This window comes from Rana temporaria, chromosome 1, assembly GCF_905171775.1.
Source record: "Rana temporaria chromosome 1, aRanTem1.1, whole genome shotgun sequence".
In the NCBI taxonomy this organism is placed as follows: Eukaryota; Metazoa; Chordata; class Amphibia; order Anura; family Ranidae; genus Rana; species Rana temporaria.
In genome coordinates, this window is record NC_053489.1 from 235,946,914 (window position 1) to 235,967,845 (window position 20,932).

The window sequence follows — 20,932 nt, forward strand, 5'->3', positions numbered from 1 at the left end:
GGCTGATATGCGGTTACCTTACTTACAGCAGTAAGGTAAGGGGACATCCTCACTTATTTTGAAGAGAACACCGGAAACCTACCTTTTCTTCACGTTATTTTGGCATCTACACCTGCACTTTTATTTTTGGATTTTTCCTTCGTTATGCTTATAGGCTTTTTGTTGCATGGACATTTAACTTAGCCTATTTCAGTCACTGGTGTGTGTTGTGTTATGCACGCTGTACACCCCATTGGTTAACAGTACACCAATTATTATTGTATTACACTGTATGACACTAGCACTGTCACGTTTTATTACCCTACTTTTGCCAGCTGGATTAGCTGCACTGTAGCACGTTAATTTTAATGTCAATATTTTTTCACATTGTCATTTTGATCATTAGACAGACTGTATCTTTTTACATATAAGGATTTGCTACACTTCCTCTACACTTGTACCCCATTCCCTATTTACAGCGCAGCACTGCCCTTTTCTTTATATCTATTATGGTCTGATACACCTTTCAGTGCCGCAGCCGTACCCCCTTCCTTTTTCCCCTTCCCCCACTTCTTGGTAGCGCGGTAATACTCACTCCCTCATAAACATTAATATGCCTTGCCTAGTCAATGTGATAAATAAATTAATGAATTAAATGAATGAAAATGCATAGACTTTTTTTGCTACAAACTATCTTGCGTGAGCTTTCCCAACCTTGGCAATATAAATTCCAACTGAAGTCTTTTACAAGCACTTAAAGAGTTAACCATTGCTAGGTTGACGTAAATATATACTTACATACAAGAAGATAGCCAGAGGAAAGAGTGGCGGAGGAAAGCTGCAGAACGCCCCATCCAGGTAACCAATGTATCCATCACTGTCACTGCAATCTGGTGTGCTTCTGATGAATTCACAGCGAAGAGAAACATTTACCTTTCCCACCTCTTGACACTGCACAAAACAAACACAACAGGGATCAAGTAAATCCAAAGTTATTCACTTATAAAAGGTTAGATTACTTCCAAAAGTCTACATAAGACGATGGCAATCAAGCTACAGGGAATGAGATTCAGCACATGTTGGGCTGCTTTGTTGATATCTATGAATTACCCAAAAGAGGGTACCCCTCAAAGCTATGTTCTGATGAGCACTAGTCTATTTTTTTTATTTTTTTGGAGCTTGTCAGAAAGAGGGGAAATTAGAGTCCCAGTAAATCTGTAAAGGTGTCCTTGGACTGCCCATTTTCCCCCCACTCTGACCATTTTTGTCCCCTACATGCCTGTCTGCTGCTCTTCCCCCTATGACCTGTCCAGACCCCTCCATTCATGCTTACTCTCCTTCCCCTGTGATCACGCCTGCCCAATTCTTTCCATGCATAAAAGTGTTTCCCTTTTAGTCTACCCTCTGATGGAACATTAGCATTGGAGAAAGGAGTTTTCTCGATTTTCGTATATCACAGCTGTTTGAGGGCTTCTTGCCCCTTACTATTCACCTTTGTAATAAAGGAACAGATTACTAGCTCCTTATACTTTTGTGATCTATGATATGATGTCTTCTATATACTCCACTGGAAATCTATGCATAACCCATCTTTACCTGTATTTAATATGCTGTGGTTCTGTATATTCTACTTGCATTTGCCAATAAAAATATTGAACAAGAAAAAAAAAATAGTAGTTACAATTTGACATCATCTCTCACTGCCCTGTGCCCGCCTTGCATCCCTGCAGTAACTTCCCCCCTCACTGTGCAGGCAGCAGAGAGATTACATCATCTCTCTGCTGCCTGACTCGGACAAGCAAAACACCACCTTAGCAAGTGACAATCCGCAAGGTGTGGCAGGTGAGGTGGCAAGTGACAATCTGCATCTGGTGGCAGGCAAGTAACATTCCGCAACTTGTGGCAAGTGACAATCCGCAACTTGTGGCAGGTGGCGTGGCAAGTGACAATCCGCAACATGTGGCAAGTGACAATCCGCAACATGTGGCAAGTGACATGGCAAGTGACAATCCGCATCTGGTGGCAGGCAAGTGACATTCCGCAACTTGTGGCAGGTGATGTGACAATCTGCAACGTGTGGCAAGTGATAATCCGCAACGTGTGGCAAGTGACGTGGCAAGTGACAAGCTGCATCTGGTGGCAGGTGACGTGGCAAGTGACACACTCGGGGGTTTTAACTGATTCTACATTATGGCGAGTTGAACCATTTCATTTTATATTACAATGTAATAATAGAAATAATGCGCTTCAATCATCCTGACACCATAACAACCATGGTGCCGTGATCATTAAAGCGCTAACACCAGTCATTTCCCTGATAAATTGCCCCCCAAAAAAATATTTTCTGGTAATGCCCCTCCCAAGACTAGACTCTGGAACCCGCCCCTGTATAATACCCAACTGTTTGGTCAAGTCAATAGATACAAACACGTCAAGTCTGAAAATTGTGTGCGCCTGCGATATCCCGTCTTCTCCCACTCAGCATCCTGAAGTCGGTTGATGTGGCCCCAGGCTCCCAGTAAGAGTTGGGGAGCTTGTGATTATTCCTTCACCCTTTGGATGTACTTTTTACGTCCAAAGAGCTGAACTAGTTAAAGATGCACGCTTCAGAATTGTCATTCGGAAATTACTGATGTGGATCAAACATATGCTTATATAGGCATCCTTACACTTCAGTGACGGGTCCATTTCAGTGGCTCACAATGCAGTAAAGCAAGAATGAGTATGAAGCTTGCATCTTTATAATTCAATCAACAATGGCAGCTCCTGAATTCCTTTCAAAAACATGTCCATAGTTGCACTTGGAAAATGAAAGCTCCCAAGACATTTTCTTTCTGCCTCTCCTAACCAAAATGATTCACTATAAAACGCTGTTCCCGCACTCATGGTATTCCATGAATAAATTTGAAACATTTGAATCTTTGGTCCACTTACCACTGAATGGAAGTTCTGTCTCTCTTCTATACAGCCCTTCAAAAGTGCACAGTTTACACTGCATTTCTCAGCTCTAGAAGGCAGGGGGTGGTGATCTGATGTCACACACTGAACAGCATAATAGAGCAAGGAGCTGAGTGTAATTTGAAACCTGAGATTCCTGGAGGGAATGGATGCATCCCCCTCTACACTCTCATGGGGGTGCATCCTTCTGTGTGATTGGGGGGCCTCCCCTGGGATTGTGTGGTGTGAACCACAGAATCCCATAAACTGTCAGAAGCGACTCAAGCAGCCAGCAGAGAAAAGAGGAGATAGGTCATTTGGACTGAGGCTAATTCACACTATAGAATGATAGGCTATGCTCATTTTTAATTTCAGAGGTTTACAACCAACCACTCTAAATTGTGCACGTTTACTACCAGCTATATCAAAACATTGTTATAAAACCACATCAAAGTCTATGCCATTCAGCACAGATTTTTCTGCACACGCTGCAAAACGTCCTCTTTATAAAATGCAATCAGTAAGCACTATACACTGGCATGTGACCAGCTGTAACGTTACCCCTTTTCCAATAGGAATTACTAAATTGTAAGGCTTCATTTCCACTGACGTTTTTACAGCCACTTTTCTGAGCGTTTTTTACAGCTTAAAAAAGCCTGTCCATGTTATTCTATGGCATCATGCCCACATAGGCGTTTTTGAGCTGCAAATGGCATAGGCGTTTTTGAGCTGTAAAAAAAATGCAAGACCAGGGCGTTCTGAAGCTCCAGAGTAGAGCTGTTAAAACGCCAGGTATTAAAAAACGCTCGAAAACGCTACATGGACAGGCGTTTTTAAGCTGTAAAAAAGGCTAACACAAGTGGCTGTAAAAACGCCAGTGGAAATGAAGCCTAATACTCAGGGCTGATCCACCCTATAGGCTCACTATGCAAGCCGCATAGGGCCCCGCAAATTACTAGAGGCCCCGCCTGGCGAGAAATAATTTTTGGCCCCTCACCCCGCTTCTCAACTCGCTGGCTGCATGGGAGAAGAGGTAAGAAGTCAGCACCCCCCGCCTTCTCACTTTAATGTAAGATGTCAGTTCCGATAGCAGAACACCCCCCACTTCTCAACTTTAATATTTAATGCGACATGCCCCCCCCCACACTTCTCAACTTTAATGCGACATGTAATTTTGCTCAGGGCCCCAGGGAGGTCAGGATCGGCACTGGTAATACTAAAAAAAACAGTATAAATAATATGTGATAAGGAGAACTGGGTGAAATAAGGAAGTACAAACTGGATGATGAGATTGGACACATACAAAAAGCAGCAGGAATAATAATAGGACACACTCTGGACACTACGGTTATCAGGTTTTTCTAGTTGCCACTGACGTATACATAGAAATGTTCTAAGACACTTGCAACATTATAGCCAGCAATGAGGACACACCTTCACATAATCATAACTTGTGGCATACTAATGTAACTTGTAAACAAATACCAAATCCAGATCAAGTCATGCACGAGTCTCAAAGTAAACTCTTTACTTTCCCTGAGGCAAGTCCTTCATTTGTGTCTCACATGCTGGGCCAGGCTTACTATTGGGCTTGACTGGGCTCAAGCCCATGGGCCCCGCCCAATATGGGGCCCCGCCCGTTTATATTCAATATTTTTTTCAATAATATGCCAGTCATTTAATTTTTCATTTAAAGTGTGTTGATTGGTCTAGCGTTTTTACCTGTTCTAGGGACATTGATCATTTTTGTCCTCCGTCCAAGTAGACAAACTGTCTTTCTTTTATTATTTTTGCAATATTATGCCCGGTGTCTGTCCTTTTGCTGGATGTGGCATGTTACTTTGGCTCCAATTGCTGGATTTGCCCTTTGAATACATTGCACTCTGACTTGTGTCAGTGCTTTTTTGTGCCCATGCGCAGTATACATCATGTCCTTCAGGACAATGCTATGTTTACTATTGAGGACTACGCGTCATCATTATGCGACGTGGTCGTGATGACGTCATTACGCCCGTTCATTCTTCTGCGCATGTGTAGGCATCCAAGTGACACCATTTATAGTTGCGGCGACTACCGATGGACAGACGTGTCGGCTCCTATGGCGGAATTATATGATCCCTCTCCATCTGACAGGTACAGCGGAAGCTCTTTCCTTGCCAGGCTCTTTGTGGTGATATTGGGTTATTTATCCCCATACACACATACATGTTATGCTGTTTTGCTTCCCTAGGCATACCCCTTTGAAGTGGGAGAATACATAGCTTGTGTATGTATCATTTTGTTCTATTTAAAGCAGAGGTCTCAAACTGGTTTCCCTCCAGCTGTTGCGGAACTACAAGCCCCATCATGCCTCAGCCTGTGGCAGCCATGCTTGGAACTGTCAGCTTTGCAATGCCTCCTGGGACTTATAGTTTCACAACAGCTAGAGGGCCGCCAGTTTGAGACCCCTGATTTAAAGTAATGTATAGAAGGAAGGGCCCGAAAGTGACTCAAGCCCAGGTGCCCCCACCACCCTAAGTCCTGCGCTGCTTACATGCTCCCACTCCCAGGACACTGCAGATCACACTGGGAGGATTTTAGCAACAACAACAGTGCTGTCAATCCAGAAAGCAGTGGGCAGGACTAGGTGTGATCAGGTGCTCACTGACAAGCTACTGTTTTGTGGATCAGCAGTGACAATGCTGATAGCCACACCCCCTGCAACATATGACCCACTGTAATGCAAGCAGTCAGCCTACTCTGCTGCGAATTTAGGAGTAGTGCAGCATTGTTGCCACACCACAATAAACGGTCTAAAGAGGACTTCACTGGCAGGATCAACAGGTATTTGTGAGGCTTTGCACAGGGACCAAGAAAACTAAGTGCAGATGTACTCATAATGAATGCAATGTATTTCGCTCAATGAGGCCAAAGTTCTACGTTAAGCCAATTTATTGTAACAAATGATTAACATGATTTAAGTGGAGATGAATTGAACATCAAACTTCCTCAAATGATCCAACAGCAGCAAGTACTCCAGTCCTCTGCTTCAAGCCCAGCAGAATTCTCAATGATCTGTACAGTAGGATTGCTTAGCACTGCTGTGGCCAATATCAACATTAGTGCAATGCAACACTACATACCAGCTACTAAAACCTGGAGACCACTTTTAGCCCAGACAGGCCTGAAGTCTTCACATGAGGATATTGGGCAAATTCCAAATCGCACTGCAATAGTGGCAAAACGCAGCACACGTGTTTGGGTGTCATTCATTTTTAATAGCATCTAAAAGCAGTGCAGTTTTGGCATATAAAATCACGTGACAATTGCGGCAAACCACATTGTGCAAAGCTTGTCACCCAAAAAAGGAGCAGGAGCTTCCTTTGGGCAACAAGTATCTGAAAAAATAATGGCAAAACTGCACCAAAATGAATGGCACCCTTACACGCATTGTGCGTTTTGCCACTTTTGCAGTGTGATTTGGAATCGCTGGCAGTATCACAGCAGTTCTGCCCGAGATCCCAAAAACACCAGATGTGAAAGGGGCCTAAGATATCCTCAACCACTGGTCTGAGGCCACTATGCGATGCGATACAGAGAGTGAAGGGGGCATTAAGGCCCCTTTCACACTTGTGCGACTTGTCCTGTGACTTGGGACTGCAAAGTCGCATGAAAAATTGTACAACACAATTTCCAGTAAGTACCATTAATATCTGTGCGACTTCACGTTGCAGCAACTTCAAAGTAGTCCCTGCACTACTTTGGTCCAATTTTGATGCGATTTGAGGTCCATAGACCTCAAGATTACACATGCATTGCTTAAATTAGTGGCACAATCGTGCAACGTTCAGGTCGTACAAGTGTGAAAGGGGCCTAAGGGGTGCCCGATTTATAAATTAACCGTTTGTAGACCAGCTGCCGTCGTTATACAGCGTCAGGTTGGATCTCCTGCGCCAATAGCTGTAGCTGTACGTTGGTTCGCGCAGGCGGACTCGATGATCACCTACCGGTAATACAGAGGCAGAACAAAGCAAGATTTCTGAACAAGCCAGTTTATGAAAAATCAAATATAAGACTGACTTCTCAGGAAAATGGCTTGATTAGAAGGGGGTAGAGAGCATTACGGGTGCCTACTCTACTCTACTTCTGTATTGATTTCTGAAATGATTTATCGACGAGGCGATAAGCAAAGGGCTCTGTGGACTTTGAAATGCTATTGTTTCTTTATACCATCACTTTCTTGCTAAGGATACTGCAATCATAAAATTAATTTAACCGCTTGTTGCCAAGTGTACACATATGTGGCCTCATTGAAGTTGGTCTTCGTCCATGGAGCTGCAAATATGCATACATGTGTGTACATGCAGCGCTTTCCCAGCACAGTTTACAGGCTCTCACCAATGGACCTGGTTCTCCTACTAATGATCAGGAACTGGGAGTCCCGGTTCCTGATCACCTGATTGCTATGACAGCCTCTAATTGGCTATCACAATGATCAGTTAACGTCCAGCCCACCTGTGTGTTTTTTTTCTTCTTTTCAATGCCTAAAGAGAGTAATGTAAACAAAATAAATAAAATCATTTTAAAAAGATGGCCAGAGCAGGGTTTGATCTAGATCAAATGTCAAGGTCAAATGTCAGGGTCAGTGTATTTTTGTTAGGATAAAAAAAAAAAAAGCAACATTTTTAATGTCAGCATAACAAAGCAAAATGTGTACCATTGTTTCTGGGCCCTACTATGGGTACAAACAGCAAAATCCATACACATAGGAGGTATCACTGCAGTCGTCAGGAGCAGGACGATTTATTTTGGGTTGGTCTTTGTTAGTAGGTTATAGTAGAAGCAAAAAATATACAGCTAAATAAAAAAAATAAAAAAAGGATTTTTATAGCGATTTTGGAGATATCCATTAGCATTTACCGTATTTATCGGCGTATACCGCTCACTATTTTGCCCTGAAAATCAGGGCAAAATCGTGGGTGCGCGATATACGCCGATACCCGCTTTTCCGCCACGAGTTTGAATACTGCACCGGCATATACCGAGCGCAGTACACTCGTGTATCTTCGGGCAGTCTCGGCGCCTCTCGCACTGACGTCCTGAGCGTACAGGACATCAGCTCGACAGTTGCCGAGCCTGCCCGACGATACACGAGTGTACTGCACTCGGTATATGTCGGCGCAGTATTCAAACTCGGTGCGGGAAACGAGCGGGGAGGACGCCGCAGAAGGACGCCGGACCCGACGAAGAGGACACCCGAAGCCGCAGACGGACGCCGGACCCGACGAGGCCGCTGATGGACGCCGCGCAAGACACCAAAACTGTAAGTACAAAACATATTTTTTTCCACAGGAATTCGGGCAACTTTAGGGGTGCGCGCTATACCCCGATAAATACGGTACCACTAAATGAAAGCCCAATTTGACCCGAGAAAAAAAAAAAAAAAAAAACACTGAGTAATCATCAACCTGGGTACACAAGTAGTTTCAATGACATGTACAGTTTTACTAACACATGTCAAAGCTGCAAAATTGTGTTCAGGCGTTAGGATTTGTTTTAGCCTCCATCATGAAGGGTATTGCAACTGTATATAGTGTATGCATATACAGGCATACCCCGCTTTAAGTAAACTCACTTTACATACACTCGCGAGTAAGGACATACCCCCGAGTCTATGTAAAGTGCCTTACAAGTACTGTACAGACATTTTGTACAGTATTTATTTTCTCTCCTCCCTCATACATATAAGTGCAGAAAAATATATTAACATGCCTCAATACATATTATAAACATGCACTACAATACAAACATATCTAAAATTATTTAAGATTGATAGCCTGTGAGGTTTCTACTTACTTCAACGTCTTCTGTAGTGTAGTTTCCATAGTTCCCATGTCTCTCTGAAGCTAGAAGTCTGGAGAATAGTGTGACGTTGGCGGCTTCTTGACTTGTAGGTGCAGCGGTCACAAACCATTGTGAAATGGCCAGGAGCATCCTGTGTTTGACAGGCCAAAGTTAACTGTACATCCAAGGAAAAGCTACAATATATATACACACGGAACATTTTTCACTGTCATTCTGTCACGACATGCTCCTCTCACACGGGGTGCCCCCTTCCTGTCTAGATACGACTGTTGTGTATACACTTCCTCCTTTGCCTCACATGATCTACAACTGGGAAGGAAGTCACAATAGCATTCAAACAAGTCACATTTCTATCATACCCTCAAACCCACATTTTCTGTCTTGCTAAATAGTGGCTATGATGCGCTTATTGATATTTCCTAAATACAAAACTTATTTTTTTTTTATAAATACCACAAATCACTGCAAACGAACTGCCTAGGCTTGTCAAGCAGGGTTTTTAAGTCAGAACTGTAAAGGGCTAAAAAGTGTGATCTCAAATGAATGGCTATATCACTTTAAAGCAGTAAAATCGGTATTCCAAACAGGCAGAAATTATTTGCTCATTAGGAAAGTATAATGAAACATTTGTATCTCATAAAAGTTACATTTATGGCAAAGTCCTGACATGCTGTAGTGCTAAGCATTTAAGCATTCGTGGTTATATTTTGTCTACATATAGGATATAATGAATGTTTAAAGGCTTTATTATTAACAATTCTGTTTACCTTTATATAGGACTAAAACAACTAACCATTGCTGTATTTTTATTTAGGTTATATAGGTACTTGGATTCTCTGCTCATTACTGCAATTGGAGATGGCTATATGGTTTTCATAGCATTTTATTGTGAAAATGTCAGCAATATGCAAGAGCGGTCACCAGTGTTAATTTAGTCTACAAAATTAATACTATTTTAGTCGACTAAAATACGTCTAAAACAATTGTTATGACTAAAATGCGACTAAAAACTAAAATGGCATTTTAGTCAAAAGACTAAAATGGGGACTAAAATTAAAACTAAATTGAAATTGGACTTCAAAATTTACACTGGTCTGTAGTGCATGTTCATACCTCAATACCATAAAGAATAACATATGAGATTTTTCACTCCAGCAGTATATAACGGAGTTTGGAAATTGTAGAGAAATGTTAACTAATGCATTACAATTGAATTACACCCATTAGTTTTTAGACGACTAAAATTAGTTTTAGTCGGCTAAAATGTACTGGAGATTTAGTCGACTAAATACGACAAACAATTGCAGATGACTAAAACTAAATCGAAATTTGCTGCCAAAATTAACACTGGTGGTCACTTGTGCTTAGAAGATTGAAGACACACAGGTTCCCACTTATGCGATTTGGGAAACACTATTGCAATAGAACGGTCCTTGCAATCTGCTGCAGTTGACAATACAAAATTACAAAAGTCAGAATTTGGAGGGTCAGATAACTTAGACCCGCCCCTTGTGATCATGAATTCTCCAATAATTCTGATGCCCCGTACACAGGTGCAGGATTTCCAATGGAAAAAGTTCCCATTGGAAATCCCATGCTCGGTCAGTCTTTCCCCAGTACACACGAGAGGTTTTCCCGACAGGAAAACTATGATGGAGCTCTGGTCGGGAATACTGGCCATGTGTATGCCCCACCGCAATTTTTCCCATATGAAAACTGCCAAAAACGGCCGGGCAAAAGTCCTGAGCTGGTTCTCTTTTTTTGTCCAGCAGTTTTTGGGCAGTTTTCCCGTCGGAAAAACTGCGAGGAGCAAACACACCGCCGGGATACCCGGCCAAAATATGTCCTCGCAGTTTTCCCGTCGGGAAAACCGGCCGTGTGTACGAGGCTTCAGATTTTGTGGTTTTTCTGGGTAACCACCGTGCTGCTTTCCATAGGACATTGAGGCCTGGTTCACACCTATGCATTTTTTTGTGGGTTTTCAGTTTTGCAGAAACACACTACAGTCCATTTAACATGGTTTCCTATGGATGTAGTTCACATCTGTGCATTTTATGGAAAGGGCCAGGGACGTTTTCCTGGTTTTTGGTTCCATAGACTTCAATGGATCAAAAATGTGTATTGAAAAACGCAAAATGCATCTGGAATATGCAAACTGCAACCTGCCTAGGTGTGAATCAGGCCTAAAAGAACACTATACAGGTATACAGGACCTGAAATCGTCAAACTTTCCAAGATGTGCTGGCATAGTCTTTTCCACAAAACAGACCTTTGTGGTCAGACGTTCTTCACACATAAAGACTTCTGAGTGTCTTTAGATTCTTCATGATTTTGCACTTACATTGATTTCATACCATTTTTCTATGGTTCCATGAAAGATATAATATTCTAGTAATAGACATGGAGAAAATAAAAAATAAGCCTTCCTGTGAAACAAATGGCATTGGTTATGGGGATTTTCTCCAGACCACTGCAGCAGAGAGATAGCTAAGGTCATTAAAGATTCAAGGTTCCAGATAGATTATGTACTAGGCAAATTATTCACATCTGGGACTGAAATTTCATCCATTACATACATTTTAAATGAAACCATAAAGTAAATAGAAAAAAATAGGCTAGGGAGGAGGCATTAGGCAGAAAGTTGCAGAAGCTATCAGAAAACAAGTATAAAAGGGAGCGATAACATGAAGTCCTACAAGGACACACTCCGCGTAGAATTTGCATGAAACCCCTGTGTGCTTTGCTTTCACGCAACAGAATCATACAGGAAGCCCAAATAGCTTTTAAACAAAATGGGTCCTAAAGTGCGTTTATGATGAATACTGCCGGGACATCACACCATTAACCACTTCAGCTCTGGAAGGTTTTACCCCCTTAATGACCTGGCCATTTTTTGCCATTTAGCACTGCTCTACTTTAACTGATAATTGCGCAGTCATTCAACACTGAACCCAAACATCATTTTTATTATTTTTTTCGCACAAATAGAGCTTTCCTTTGGTAATATTTAATCACCACTGTATTTTTTTTTTATTATATAAAAACAAAAAATAAAATGTTGAAAAAGAAAAAGAAAATACACATACACACAAATTTATATATATATATATATATATATATATATATATATATATATATATATATATATATATATATATATATATATATATATATATATATATATATATATATATATATATATATATATATATATATATATATATATTCAGAACTCCTGGGATATTGATCTGGTCAGTTAAGTAGCAGAGGGGGAGGGGTGTATACAGAGGGAGTTGTTAATTTCAATTAAGTTTCACCAGCTGAAACTGATTAACAACAGGTGCACTAGATGGGCAACAATGAGACGACCTCCAAAACAGGAATGGTCTTTCAGGTGGAGGTGTCTGACATTTTTTTTTCCCTACTCATCTTTTCTGACTGTTTTTCACTAGTTTTGCATTTGGCTAGGGTCAGTGTCACTACTGGTAGCACAAGGCGATACTTGGACCCTATAAAGGTTGCCCAGGCAGTCCAACTCTTCCAGGATGGCACATCAATACGTGTCATCGCCAGAAGGTTTGCTGTGTCTCCCAGCACAGTCTCAAGAGCATGGAGGAGATTCCAGGAGACAGGCAGTTACTCTAGGAGAGCTGGACAGAGCCGTAGAAGGTCCTTAACCCATCAGCAGGACCGGTATCTGCCTCTTTTGTGCAAGGAGGAACAGGATGAGCACTGCCAGAACCCTACAAAATGACCTCCAGCAGGCCACTGGTGTGAATGTCTCTGACCAAACAATCAGAAACAGACTTCATGGGGGTGGCCTGAGGGCCCGACGTCCTCTAGTGTGCTCTGTGCACACTGCCGGACACTGTGGAGCTCGATTGGCATTTTCCATTGAACACCAGAATTGGCAGGTCTGCCACTGGTGCCTCATGCTTTTCACAGATGAGAGCAGGTTCACCCTGAGCATATGTGACAGACGTGAAGGGGTCTGGAGAAGCCGCGGAGAACTTTATGCTGCCTGTAACATCGTTCAGCATGACGGGTTTGGTGGTGGGTCAGTGATGGTCTGGGGAGGCATATCCATGGAGGGACGCACAGACCTCTACAGGCTACACAATGGCACCCTGACTGCTATTAGGTATCGGGATGATGGACCCATTGTCAGACCCTATGCTGGTGCAGTGGGTTCTGGGTTCCTCCTGGTGCACGACAATGCCCGGCCTCATGTGGCGAGAGCATGCAGCCAGTTCCCGGAGGATGAAGAAATTGATACCATTGAATGGCCCCCATGCTCACCTGACCTAAATCCAAAAGAACACCTCTGGGACATTATGTTTCGGTCCATCCGGTGCCGCCAGGTTACACCTCAGTCTGTTCAGGAGCTCAGTGATGCTCTGGTCCAGATCTGGGAGGAAATACCCGAGGACACCATCCGTCGTCTCATTAGGAGCATGCCCTGATGTTGTCAGGCATGTATACAAGCACTTGGGGGCCATACAAACTATTGAGGACCATTTTGAGTTGTGGAAATTTCAGCAAAATGGACTAGCTTGCTGCATAATGTTTTTACTTTGATTTTCGGGGTGTCTTTGAATTCAGCCCTCTGTAGGTGGATAATTTTCATTTCCATCTAATGATGTGGCATCCTTTCATTCCTAACACATTACCTAGTCCATATCAGTATAGATATCCAGCATGAGATTTTTGGCTGTTGAGATCTGATATGTTTTCACGGCGTTCCTTTACTTTTTTTGAGCAGTGTATATATTAGGGCTGTGGAAATAAACTATTAATTTCTTGATTAATCATTAATTATTTTTTTTGATTGATCAAAATTCTTTTGATCGGCACTCACCTCTCCGCCGGCTTACGGGTCTTCAGGGAGTTCCGTCGGAGATCTGGTGACGTCACGGACACCAGCGGGGCTTGGTATTACTTGTACCATTTTTACAGTTTATGTAGCTACATCGTAGCTTTATCTCCAGTCAAATGTTTATTTTTTTGTTACCTACTTGAAGACTATGAAACTTTTAAATGCTATTCCCATTAAGCACTGCCTTTGTGTGTTTTTTGTATCCTGTTATCCATTTTTCCAGTGGTTGGTAGCTGCACTGGGAATCAGCCTGCAAGGAGATCAGCTAAAAGTAGTTGGATCTGTATGTGCGTTATATTTAATCGAATTAGAAAATCCCAATAATCACCTCTGGTATAAATACTAGAATTATTATTATATATTTTTTTTACTATTTTACAGTTTTTTTTACTATTGGCGATAATCAGCAATTTATAGTGGGACTATGATGGTGCGGTGGGCAATTTGACACCAACTGATGCTGGGTGGGAACTTACTAGCTGCCACTGATATCACCAGGGCCACCAATACAGTGATAATACTATACACGGTCACTGTACTAATGACACTGGCTGGGAAAGGGCTAACATTTAGGTTGACCATACAGTTAAGGGCCAGTTCACGCCACATGCAGTCCAGTGCATTTTTTTCTGCATCACAAAAACGCATGGATAGTAGGCTATATGGTTTTTAAATGGCATAGTTCACACCAGTGTGAGTTCCAGTGCGTTCAAGTTCCCGAAAAAAAAAAAAAGCAGAACATGCTGCATTTTTTCTAAACTGGACTGTACTGGAACACATTAAAATGCATTAAAAACGCACATAAATGCACATGTGCCCATTTACAGGTTAATAAAATAATGGGAGGGTAATACACCAAAAACACACCGGAACGCATCAAAAAACATGCATCTGGAACGCATTTGGACTGCGTTGCTATGGTGTGAACTGGCCATAGAAATGCAATACGGATACCTTCCAGATGCTTTTCTCCATGCAAGTCTTTGATGCATTTTTGATGCAGTCCAATGCATCCCTCCCCCCTTTTTTCTTAACCATAAGAGAATGTGTGTTCCAGTGCATTTTTGGTGCGTTTTACAGCGTCCCAGTAAAGTCCAGTGCAGGAAAAATGCAGCATGTTATACTTTTTTTCCTGGAACTGAAAGCACTGGTGTGAACCATGCCATATAACCTACTTTCCATGCGTTTTTATAGCAGAAAAAAAAGTCACTGGACTGCAGGTGATGTGAACTAGCCCTAACTGTGTGCCCAACAATGTGTAATATCTGCTGCTTTTTACAAAAAATAGGATTTTTGTACTCACCGTAAAATCCTTTTCTCTGAAGTCCATGGACGGACACAGCTCCTTAAATCTTGACAAGTGGGTTATGTTCCTTGTTTACAGGAGAGGACTAGGCAGAAACATGTTAAATAGTTAAATACATGTTACATTAACAGAGTTGAACAGCCCTGCCCAGGGGGCGGTCCCTCCAGACATAACCCTCCTCACTGCAGCTTGCAGCCTCAGTTCGTAACAAGCAGTACAAACCTAAAAAGGAGGGGTGGGAGCTGTGTCCGTCCATGGACTTCAGAGAAAAGGATTTTACGGTGAGTACAAAAAATCCTATTTTCTCTTATCGTCCATGGACGGACACAGCTCCTTAAATCTTGACAAGTGGGACGTCCCCAAGCAGTGTCAAAAAACGAGGGGTGGGAAATATATCAGTAAAAACAATTTTAACTTCACCCCAAAACAAGCAGAGCTCCTCAACGGAGGAGGTGCAACTTTAAACAGCCGCCGGCAAAAACTAGCGGCTGAAAAAAACATCATAAGATGCACTCACAGCAACCATGTAAATTCTGGAAAAAGCGTGAACGGACGAGCAAATCGCCGCCTCGCACACCTGTGAGACCGACGCATGATGTCGAAAAAAAAAAAAAAAAAACCCAGGAAGCACCAATTGCCCTGGTCGAAAGTGCCGTGACCGGAAAGGGGGGCCCGCCCCTTAGGAGCATAGGCCTGTATGACGGCCTGCCTGATCCACCGAGAAATGGTGGTCGACGAGACCGACAGGCCCTTTTGTGGACCAGACACCGACACAAAAGAGTCAGAAGCTCCGAAATGGAGCCGTAGTAGGCTGGTATACCCGCAAAGCGTGTACCACGCCTAAAGTATGAAAGGCCGAAACCTCCTTCGGAAGAAGGGAAGGTCGCGGGCGCACCATCACCTAATCCTTATGGGGGATCAAGCATGGCGGCTTGCAAGACAAGACCGCCAACTCAGAAACCCCTCTAACAGAGGTAAAGGCCACTAAAGGGGCCACCTTCTGAGATAGTGTCAAGAGAAAATCTCTCTGATGTTTCCAAAAGGAAGGTTCCTGAAGAACCGAGAGCACCAGAGTCAAAACACATGGGGGAAGAGATGGGCCAAGAGGGGAAAGTATATGACAAACCCCTTGCACACAAAAAAAGGGGACCCACCAGGGAACGGGCCGCAAAAAGGCCACTAAAAGAACACAGCCAAGGCTGAAATCTGCCCCCAAACGGTGCTTTAAGCAATTTTTAGATCCAATCCAAGCTTTAAAAACAGCAGGACCCTGGACACCGAGAGTACGCCCGTGGACGTCACTCCATCCCTTCGCACCAAGAGAAGTGCGACGGTAGATCCTCCGGAAGAAGACTACGGTGCCCTGTCGAGATGACCGAGTCAGACAGACCCTGGTCACCTAAAGTCTGGCTTCCAATAACCATGTTGAGCAAGTCAGTGACTGTACAACAGGAGGAAGTATGGGACCTTGAGACAGGAACCTCCTGACCTGGCAATCGCCAGGGTGCCTCTGTTACCAGGCACCCGATATCAGCGTACCAAGGACGCCGAGGTCAATCTGGAGCGATTAGAATCATCGGGATCTCCTCAGCATCCACTCTGTGGAGCGGCCGAGGAAGCAACTACCATGGAGGAATGGCAAAAAATCACCGATACAGACAACACAGGGCCACCAGCGCGACTGACACGTCTGTAGAGGATCACTTGACCTGGCCACTAACTTTGACACCCTTGCGGTGGAGACAAGCTGCCAGGAGATCCATGCCATGTGAGGCTCACCTCCTGCAAGGGAGCCGAAACACCCCAAGCACAAAAACCAGTCGCCCTGGTCCAGCATCTGGCGACTCCAGTAGTCCGCCTGCCGGCATACCTGATGGTAGACTGAAGCCACGGCCGTGGCATTGTCCGGCTGAAACCAGATCGGTCGACCACAAGGAGAAGCATAGCCTGATCGCCTAAAATAGTAGGACAATGAACAGTAGACAGCACCTGGTATTCCCAGGCGGTCTCCCACCAGGCACTAGCCAGGCCCAACCCTGGGTAGCTACCGAGACCAGACACATTCAAGGAGGTGTGGTCATAGGTCCACGCAAGTCCAGCGACTCAGGGCCGACTGGACCCCCCAGTTTTGTGAACCTCCCGGTTCACAACCCGTGAGCTGGCATCCGTCGTAAACACCGACCACTGGAAGGAAGGAACAACTTCCCGGACCGAAGAGTCGGGAATCTCTGTCACCAACTCAGAGAGACTCTGACTAGGTGGCGCACAGGAATCTAATGATTTCAGAGACAAGAGATTTTTACCACCTGGACAGTAGTTCCCCTGGAAAACCGGGGTGTGGAACTGGGCATACAGTACCACCTTGAAGGAGGCTACCCACAGACCCCGAACCAGCAGGCGCCCGGAGAGAAGGCTGATTGCGTGATGCCAATACCTTCACCGCAGACTGAAGAGTCTGCAATTTCTCCAGGGGAAGAAGGACCTTTGCCACTGAGGAGTCTGGATCAACACTAGATACTCCAACGCTGAGTCGGAACCTAGCATGCCCATGATTTGAACCCTGGGTCGCACGCATGGAGGGCAGGCTTGCTGCCACTGAGCTACACTTTCTGGCCTAAACGTTTAACATCCACCCGAATCTTTGGAGGGTCTGAATGGGAATAACCCATCCACTAGGTCGGAGACAGAAGCTGCTCTCAGAAGAAAGTCGTCCAAGTAGCCAATGAGGCAAAGCCTCGCTGTCCCAACAAAATTCAAATAAGTGCGAGCTCCTAGCTGAAAACCCATGGTGCTGACGCCAGATCAAAAGGGAGGGCCACAGGCTGACAGAGACCCTTCTCTCATCACGAAGCACAGAAAAAAACACTGACATTTGCAAAACGGGACATGCATGTATGCGTCCCTGATGTCCGAGGACGTCAGGACATCCCCCGGATGAAGCGCAGCTGCCACCGAACAAATGGATTCCATGCGGAACTACCCGACGTTCAAAGGTATTTAGGGCCTGAGGCCCATAGAAAACCCCAAAACTCTCGTCCTGCAGGAAAGGTAAAATTACCTCGCAGTTTAGCAAATCCCACACTGCCCAAGGCAGACCGACGGGCCGGGAGAGGAAGACACAAGGACAGAACTTTGTTCTGTGGATAGGAGGAAACCCTATCTAGTACTCCGAAGAGACCACCTCGCAGACCCACTAGTCGGAGAGCAGGGAGGTTTCACTGAATTGTGAACCTGCAAGCCGCCCCTCCCACCTAGAGACAGGGAGGGAAGGCTATATACATTGGCAGGATTTGGGTGCCGGCGTGATCGGCTTATGCACCCAGGGACAGATTAGTCCCCCAGCTGGGCCTTTGACGGCCTGGGAGGGTTGCCCCTAAATAATACACACACATATAGTGTGTATGTATATTATGTAGGTGTATGCACACATGTCTTTGGAGGAAACCGGAGTACCCAGAGGAAACCCACGCAGACACAGGGAGCGACAATGCAAGCTCCAGGCAGATTGGCGTCAGTGTGCGGATTCGAACCAATGACTCTTTTGCTGCCAAGTAATGGAGTTAAGCACTACACCACCGTGTGCATAAACCATTCTGAAACAGACGCCCTGGATAACAAGGGCGCAGCATTCAATGAAGCATCACAGACCTATATGAGGCCCTGGACCAGCTGGTCCGCTAGGCTAATAACCTCAGGAGAAAGTCGGTGCTCCTCCACTGTCTGGTGCAAAATGCTCACTCTGTGAGTTGTATACAGCACTAGGGGTCAGGACTACTCCAGGATGGCCGCCGAGCGTTCAGAACGCGGCCACAGGAAAATGGCCGGCACTATGTAAGCTGCGCCATAGCGCGGCTACGACAAAATGGGCGCCAATGGGAGTTTTCAATGTAATTGAAAAACCTCCCAAAAAATGGCGCCAGCGTCGACTGAGACCCCAGTGTAGTGGCCACAATAGGCCCGCAAGCCAGACCCCAGCATGGTAAACATGGAACGGGTCAGTACTTCGGATCTTCTATCAGTCAGATCCATAGAAGCAAGGGTTCCCGCCCAGCGGTGAGGGACTACAAAAGCCCTCAGCGGCTTTTCTCATTCCGCATCTCAGAAATTATTAAAGAAGGGCACAGAAGGAAAAAACCTACACAGCGGTCTGATTTGTGTGATCCAAAAAAGACCGAGCCCTCGGCGGAAACCCAGCTGCACTATGCAGCTTAGGAGAGTCCCTTGCAGCAGTAAAAAGCGCTCCCATAAATGCCTTATTCTGCCTTTTTTTTTTTTTTTTAACTAGGTACCTGGTCCATGGCTCCATAACAGAGCATTCCCCAGGGGATAACGGGGGAAGGGGGAACTCTTTTACCGCCCGCCCGCAGTCCACCCCCACCCTGGCACAAACTGTGTCCAGGACTAACAATAAAAACTCTGTGGGAATCCCAGGTGCTAACACCTGCTGCCACCACCAGCATGTGGGGAAGGACACAGATACTGACTCCAATATTTACATAGTGTGTATTATAATATGCACACCTGTCCATACAAATAGACAAAAGCTCCTAGAGCCCTATTCAGGGCCTCTCACCCACTTGCTGCGCTGACCAGGGGTAACCAGGGGACTCCCTCAGGAGGAGACTGCCCAGTGCTGTCTGTGAGAGGAAAAGAACCGTGAGGTAACTTTTGCAGGGACCTGTGTTTAAACAGGAAAAGCCTCCTAGGGCTGTTTTATTTAAGGATAAGACACAGATACAGCATAAAAAGCAAAACCATTACAGGTGTCACCAATCAGTCAGCGTCTGCTGAAGTATAATCATAAACATCTGTGCTCATCACAGGGCTTTTTACCTCACAGGAAAGCCCAATACAAAAAAGAAAAAGCACAGGCCAGATAACACAGTCCCCTCAGGAAGGCCCCCTCCCCCCTGACAGCGGCAATGTTAGCAATGCAGCAAGGGAAAGGAGCAGGGAAGGGGAAGGGACCCCCGAACCCCAGGAATGCCCAGCCGTACCAACCCACCGAAGCAGGAGGGACTGTACTTACCCGTCCAAGCGAGGACTCGCTGACGCATTCCTGACAGAACTACAACCGAAATGGAGGTAGCTGTCGGCCCGGTCCACTGTGAGTGAGGCAACACCACAGCCCAGTCATATGTGGACCTCGGAGCAAAGCTCACCGGCCACCCCAGGAGTCATGGGGTATGGCGTGGCAGACCAAGCCTCTTTGCAAAGGTGTGCCCACGCTTGCTGGTCGGACTGAGTAGACTACAAGGATCTATATTATCCAGCCTGTCTCTCAGCCGACAGTTGAAAGAAGATTCTTCAAGAAAAAGTAAAGTAAAATAAAATAAAATAAAATAAAATTTCTCCTCAGGGCGCTGGGCCCAAAGGGAGCCATACGTCCTTCTCCTTTGCTAGGCAGAACGAAACTGAGGCTGCAAGCTGCAGTGAGGAGGGTTATGTCTGGAGGGACCGCCCCCTGGGCGGGGCTGTTCAACTCTGTTAATGTAACATGTATTTAACTATTTAACATGTTTCTGCCTAGTCCTCTCCTGTAAACAGGGAACATAACCCACTTGTCAAGATTTAAGGAGCTGTGTCCGTCCATGGACGATAAGAGAAAAATCTTTGTTTCTTAGCCATGCTTTGCAGGAATAGGAAACAGAGATTGTTCCCCCTGTACAGTACCCTGTGTTGATTGTCACAGGGCTCTGGGCTGTGATTGGACACAGCCGATCAGCAGGTCCCAGACATAAATCATTGGCCGGGACTTGCCGACAGATTCCAGCTGTGTACAATCACAGCGGGTGTTGGTGTGAGGGGGCATCTGAAGCCGGAAACAGGCAGCAACATACCAGTACGTCGCTTTGCCTGCATGGCCCCCCCCCCCCCCCCCCCCCCCGTTTGGAGTACATTGCAGCCAGGTGGTCTGCAAGAAGTTAGGGATAGCAGTATAAAACAAGGTTTTAAGTGGTTGTAAACCTCTGACATGAAAAATGGACAAA

General features: G+C 44.9%; 1 protein-coding gene across 3 annotated transcripts in view; it reads right to left on the minus strand.

Moving 5' to 3' along the window:
• The window catches only part of SLC8B1 (solute carrier family 8 member B1), an 82,824-nt gene that overhangs the window by 45,861 nt on the left and 16,031 nt on the right, over positions 1-20,932 (minus strand). For all 3 annotated transcript variants that reach the window (XM_040351900.1, XM_040351901.1, XM_040351899.1), the window contains 2 exons: positions 8,752-8,890; positions 778-930 (listed from right to left, as the gene is read on the minus strand). In XM_040351900.1, the coding sequence (XP_040207834.1) occupies positions 778-930; positions 8,752-8,889 (291 nt within the window). In that variant the 5' untranslated portion in view covers position 8,890. The remainder of the gene's footprint in view (positions 1-777; positions 931-8,751; positions 8,891-20,932) is intronic.